This window comes from Clinocottus analis, unplaced genomic scaffold, assembly GCF_023055335.1.
Source record: "Clinocottus analis isolate CAN_PGR_092001 unplaced genomic scaffold, fCliAna1.0.p SCAF_11, whole genome shotgun sequence".
Lineage (NCBI taxonomy): Eukaryota > Metazoa > Chordata > Actinopteri > Perciformes > Cottidae > Clinocottus > Clinocottus analis.
The window spans coordinates 13,586,280-13,592,338 of record NW_027175832.1 but is presented as its reverse complement, the minus strand read 5'-3'; the positions used below and the strand labels follow the sequence as shown (position 1 = coordinate 13,592,338).

Sequence of the window (6,059 nt, the reverse complement as noted above, 5' to 3'; positions counted from 1 at the left end):
CAAAGGCCAAATGGTGACTTCCATGTATTCCCTTTTTTGTGACAAGTAAGCTTAACTGCAGCAGTACACCATGACCCATCTCCCTGACCTTTGCTCACCAAGAGCATAAACATGGGAATATTCTCTTCAGTGTGCATCTTCCCTATAAACCAGAGCACCTTCAGAAGGCCATAAATCTACCAATCTCCAGCTGGCTAAACATTTAATATGTTTTATGAGCCTCTTCGGTGAAGGCCAACAGGCGGAAGAGGCAGGAAGCATGTTTCACAGTTGTAACGCAACATAAACCTGGAGAGATGGCGTTCGAATGGAGTCGCGCTTCAGTAGTTTTCACGTGCGGGCTTAATCACAGGAAGAAAAAATACTTTATGCTGCCGATGTAAGACCTCGGTGTTTGGCTCAAACCAGTGACAGTATTACTTATAGCATCAGCATCATTAGGAGCGTTAGTAATAAATGAGCCACACACACACACACACACACACACACACACACACACACACACACACACACACACACACACACACACACACACACACACACACACACACTATCCTGTTCTTTTTATACTTCTCATAAAACCAAAGTAAACTGGATTTTTATATCGACAAAACGTCCCCTTATGAATCAACATGACAAAATCCCAGAAGCCTTTAATCTTTTTTTTTTTTAAACTGTCAATCAAAACTCAATGGATATAAAACTTGCACTGCGTACTACTTTGATCACAAACACAACTGTGAGATTGAAATCAATAGTTTTTAGAGCCTTTCGGGACTCAATAGAAAATATCCTGGTTCTGTTTTGTCATCTGTGGGCAGCCTCAGAAAAGTAGGCCACGCCAGATCTGTGCCGTCATCATCTTGATGAGCCCAAAGGGAGCTTCATCAGCATTGTGTGTACTCGAAAACTATCTTTTTATTGGTGTCATTAGTGCTATCAGGTGAGATTTGCCAAACACAGGCAACTCTCACACAGCAATAATAAATCTTCACCAAGCATGATGTGGACCACTGACGCTTTTGGCGGGTTTATCTTTGCAAACTTCTCAACACAGAAATCATTATATAATGATTGTGCATACCAATATTCAATATGTTGTTTACGATTCCAGTATGATGTACTACCGTACATTTGTTCTCAAGAGGGCCTCAACAGCAGCCAACAGAGGTTTGTTAGGGTCTACTGACATCTACTGCCTTGATGAAAAAGTGACAGCAGCATTTTATATAACTTTGCTGAAGCTCCTAGACGTGATCGTGGCGCCCTCCAGTGATAGAAACTTTAAAAGCACTTGTAGAGGAGCCAGATGGAGCTCATATTGAGTTATTTCTCAAGGGCATCTTTGATGAGATGTGTTAAAGGAGGCGGAGCTTTTTTTGTTGGCTTCTTCAGACGATCCAGCAGATTTTCACTGAAACAACAAGATGATCAGTTGATTGACAGAAAATGAATCAGCAACAATTTTGACAAAGATTTACCGCTTCAGATTATTTGTGGCGTAGAAGTAGTACAAAAATCATTTGCAGTTTTTCTCTGTTTTATGTAGCGTTGGTTTTTCGACTATTTTTACAAATCTATTATTTCAGTGAATAATTGTCAGATTAAATCAATAACAAAACTAACCATTAGTTGCATCTCCAGACTTGACACTGGAAGGATTTTTATTATTTTTATTAATTAATTTCACTTCATGATGACACAAAATGGAAAGTAGCAGGAACACGGTGTTACATAATGAGCAGCCTCATGTTCACTTGAAGGATTCACATTTGGATCGTACGCTTTTGGAAAATAAACACGTGAAAATCTTCACAAAAATATTCTATCCATACCTTTTTCCAGATTTTTGTCGAAGTGCTAGACAAGTTACACAGATAACACCAATAGTTCACAACAGGGTGTTGATCTCTGAACATGCAAAACTTAAGCTCAGCACGTCAGACTGCTTTGACAGAGAAAGCAATCTCGTTGAGGAGCTGCGTCACAAAAAAGGAATTTTCACACCGTGTAGGGATTGCTCCGTTCAGTGGACTGTCTGTGTGCACGTGGTCACTCTTCTTCCTCTCCATGTACATTTCTGCGGGGATTGAACATCGAAGCCGTTTGCATGCATTTGTTACACCCACAAAGAAACAAAAAATGTGTTGAGGCTTTCCTAATAATATGGAATAAGAACCCAGAGCTTTCTAAAGAGAAAAGCTACTGTGCACTTTTGTTAGCCCTCATTAGTTTGATCCTGATAGTTCAGTCTAAGGCAACTTTCCTTTCAAAGGAAATCAGGGAATGTCTTTTTTGACCAGTTGAGTTCATAACTGACAAGAAGACATCACAGTGGTGGGGAATAAGTTCTTTTTTTATGCAATCTGAATATCTAAACTATGTTAGACGTCTTGGCTTGCCTTTATTATATACAAAGTTCAGTGGCAGTTAACTTCTAGGTTTGTCATATCAGACATTCGGAATAAGAATTCAGCACTGCAAAATCCACACCTTCACATTTGTAAACCATTCCTGCGTGGAGTCCGACTCCGAATTTAAAATTCCTGATGGCTAAATCGTCACCATGACACTTTTGTTTGCTGCACGGTGAGGTATGTCCCTATACTTTGCTTGGATTCCGACCTTAACTGCATTGCACCGTTTATGAATTACTGTAAATATCATGATGAACGTGCCTTTAAAACTGTGAGTTGTGATCCCCTTCAATGAAACCTGAATGTGAAATCTGAAAAGGAGGTGGTGATGTGTTAATGTTAATGTGGTGACAAATGTTTTGTACACGCTTACGTGTAAATACACTGTGACACACTGTTCAATATGGACCGTTATGGTTAAATACATTGGCTGTAGACAAGAAGTGTGTATTCATACTTGTGAAAAGAACTATAATCTCAGGTGAGAGAATATTGCTTTGGGACTCCTGTGACGTATAATATATCATGCCCCCAAAACAAAGTTCAGCGCTGAGAATGTCACACGAAATGTCAAATGTCACCACAGATGTCCCGGCACGGTTCACTGTTGAACCTTTCACATCTCACCTTGACGTTTTCAGAACAAATCAACAATCATGTTTTTCATTCCAGCCCTATGAAATCACTGCGAGGAGCAATGAAAGATAAATGGTGTTCATAAAGTATTCATAATGCCCTGTGTTAAAAAAAAAAAAAAAAACATCTCGGGGAAAAAATAAAAACAGCACGAGTTATGTAGGAATTTGAATTCCATGATCAACAAAGACCTGGAGGTTTCCTTAACTTTGCATGCTAATTACCAGTTGGCTGCACAGCAAGAAAATCAAAAGCATTCTGTACACAACCAGAAATATGGCACGACATAAACCAGAGGACACGATCACATCCAGCAAGCCCTGGGACCAGAAGGATATTTACACTGGCAAAAGTTTCTGCTCTCCTAGGGGACCCCTTCTTCACGCGGCAGGTTGAGCCTCACCTCCCCTCCTGCTGCTGTGGAGGCTGAGTAGACTGCGGTGGCGGAAACAGAAGGAGAGCCATTGGTCTCCATGGTGAAGAGCTTGCAGGGTCCTGGTAGGGCCGTATCAGGAGTCTCTTTTTCTGGGCTGGAGGCCCGGGACGAACCTGGGGACGAGGTGGGGCTGAGCTGCACGGCTGTCGTATCCTGCAGCGTGTGCTCGCTGATCTCTATTTCAAACGCTGCCCCACCAGCCAGCCCGCCGTGTCCCATCAGCCCCGCGCCCCTGCCACCCACCTTCGACCTCCGCGAGCTGTGGGGAGGGGGGAGGCGGCTGCACACGCAACAGGCCCCGAAAAAGGAGAAGGCCACCAGCAGAAGGATAGGTCCGATGATGATCGGGGGATTTGCAGAAGGCACCAGCGTGCTGAAGGCGAACGCTCCCACGAGAGTGATGTTGAGTCCAGCCAGCATGATGCATAGGCCGCAGGCACAGCAGAGGGCCGGAGACGGCAGGCCATGAGGGCGAGATTTCCTCCTCGTCTTCTTCTGGGGCTCCTTTTTAGGTACAGGGGTGCCAGTGTTTCCATCAGTGATGACCATGTCTTCTCCTCCAAGCTCTCTCTGTCTTCCAATGTGTTATCAAATCTCCCCGCGGTTCAGTCCAGACTCTTCATAATGGCAATGTTTAAATTCACAGCCAGGGAACATCTTTGTCTGTAAATGTAAATGTAAAAACATGACAGCTGTAAGGGTCTCGTTTTGGATACAGACAGTGAAAATGTGTATCAACGCTGCCTGTGATGATCACAGTGGGCATTTTTAGGGAAGTGTACTTCCTGAGAGACTCTCTGTAACAAGCCCTGAACAAGCATCACTCTGCCCTACTACCCTGATAAATTGCACATTCATTGTGATATAAATCTGATACACTGGCCACTATGCAGGTGAGTGTTAAAGTTGGCTCTAAGTATAGCTGTCGTTTATATCATAGAGACACCAGAAGTCTGTATCATATGCAGGGGAAGGAGAGCTGAAAATACATTTCAATCAACTGGACTATGTTTTAGATATAATTTTGCTTGTTTTGCTCAATTCCAATAAAACAACACACGCGACAACTGAGTTGTATAACTCAGGCAAACATGAACATAAATTGGTGAGCCCATGGGGAATCTGTTGCAATATCACACTGTAAATGAGATGCATGCACCCTGTGACTCTTGCACCACCATATAAAAAAGAAAAGGCATACGTGCTGCTTAATAATTGAGCATGTTTGTTCATAATTGCTACTTATTTGATCTGGACTGTGAAGTAAAATATGTACAATGGCACTGCAGCTGCTTCATTTGTGCCAGCAAGGCCACTGTGTGAATGACATTTCAGTATTTAGTTGCAATCTAATCAACTCATTCAAGAGCATATACAGTGCAAATGAGCAAAAAAGGGTGTGGGGGAAAAGAGTATATTTTTTGTAAATGTGTATGTCAGTAAAATGACCACGAAAGCATCACAAACCGTTCGTTTAATCATGAACTATAGGCTTTGCTTGGAACACATTTCAATTACGCTTACTGCACTGTGTTGTGTCACATTCCTGTGAAATGAACCCGTAACCCCCCCAAAAAAATCATCTTACCCTGAATGTCGAGGTACTGCAGGTCTTTCCATTGTTAATTCAGTAGATTTGCAGCGAGATTGCCGGTCTAATTACCGGGTGTAATTACTGAGAGGCTAGCGCGCGCATCAACACCAAACGAGGGGTTTTCATGCTGCCTCCGTGGCTTCACGCTGCTGAGGGCACTAGTCATGACAGCCGTTCAATCAGTGGCCACGGACACACAGAAGCATCGCGATCCGACCTGCTGAGGACGATACCACGAGGAGAAGCGGGGAAAGATCTCCTAGGTGAGTGAGATGGCATTTCTTCTCAGTTGGCACACAGACGCAACACCGCGCGCTGCTCCTGATGTGGACCGAGACGCACGTAGCACCGGCCAGGTCATCCTGCAACGGGGACGGGGGGAGGGAGGCGGGGGGCCGCCAGTATGTACGCGAGGCGTCTCTCCGGTGGCGGCTGTGGCGTCATTATTGCATTTATTTGATCCGCCGCGTAGGATACCTCCTCTCCATGTGGACCTCTGGATGTGACTCCCCTGTCTCCTCACCCATCCTTTAGTGCTCAACCTCGTGTGTGTGTGTGTGTGTGTGTGTGTGTGTGTGTGTGTGTGTGTGTGTGTGTGTGTGTTGGCGCGCGCGCGTGTACGTGTGTGGAGGGAAATATCTTGCCTGTAGCTCACTAGCTCTTCTTTATTTACTTGTTACCTGATTGTTCTCTGAACTCGTTGTGTAGGGGAGTCCTACGTGAAGTAATGGCTTAATTAGAAATTGAGAAATTGATTAAATTTAAATTATACAAATATAAGTAATAAATTATAACAAATTCAGGGTTGACAAGTGGGGGGAAATCTCACTGTTATTACGAATAATTACGGCATTAATAAATAAATAGGCCAACAGGTTGGCAGTTATAAAGATACAAAAGGCATGTTACAAAAATCTGTAATTAAATTATGAATAAAGGGTTCAGAAGTTCAAAGGTCGAACTGTCTTTCTAATGA

At 43.3% G+C, this 6,059-nt stretch overlaps 1 protein-coding gene across 1 annotated transcript; it reads right to left on the bottom strand.

Moving 5' to 3' along the window:
• Positions 1 to 1,759: 1,759 nt before the first annotated feature.
• Positions 1,760 to 5,565, bottom strand: LOC137782394 (transmembrane protein 275-like). The gene is made up of 2 exons (XM_068571674.1): positions 5,078 to 5,565; positions 1,760 to 4,152 (listed from the first exon to the last, which is right to left on the bottom strand). The coding sequence occupies exon 2, from the start codon at positions 4,036 to 4,038 to the stop codon at positions 3,418 to 3,420; it is 621 nt and encodes a 206-aa protein (XP_068427775.1). The 5' UTR covers positions 4,039 to 4,152; positions 5,078 to 5,565; the 3' UTR covers positions 1,760 to 3,417.
• Positions 5,566 to 6,059: the final 494 nt, after the last annotated feature.

Excerpts from the sequence above, each read along its gene's own strand:
- LOC137782394 (XM_068571674.1), bottom strand. The coding sequence starts at position 4,038 with ATGGTCATCACTGATGGAAACACTGGCACCCCTGTACCTAAAAAGGAG.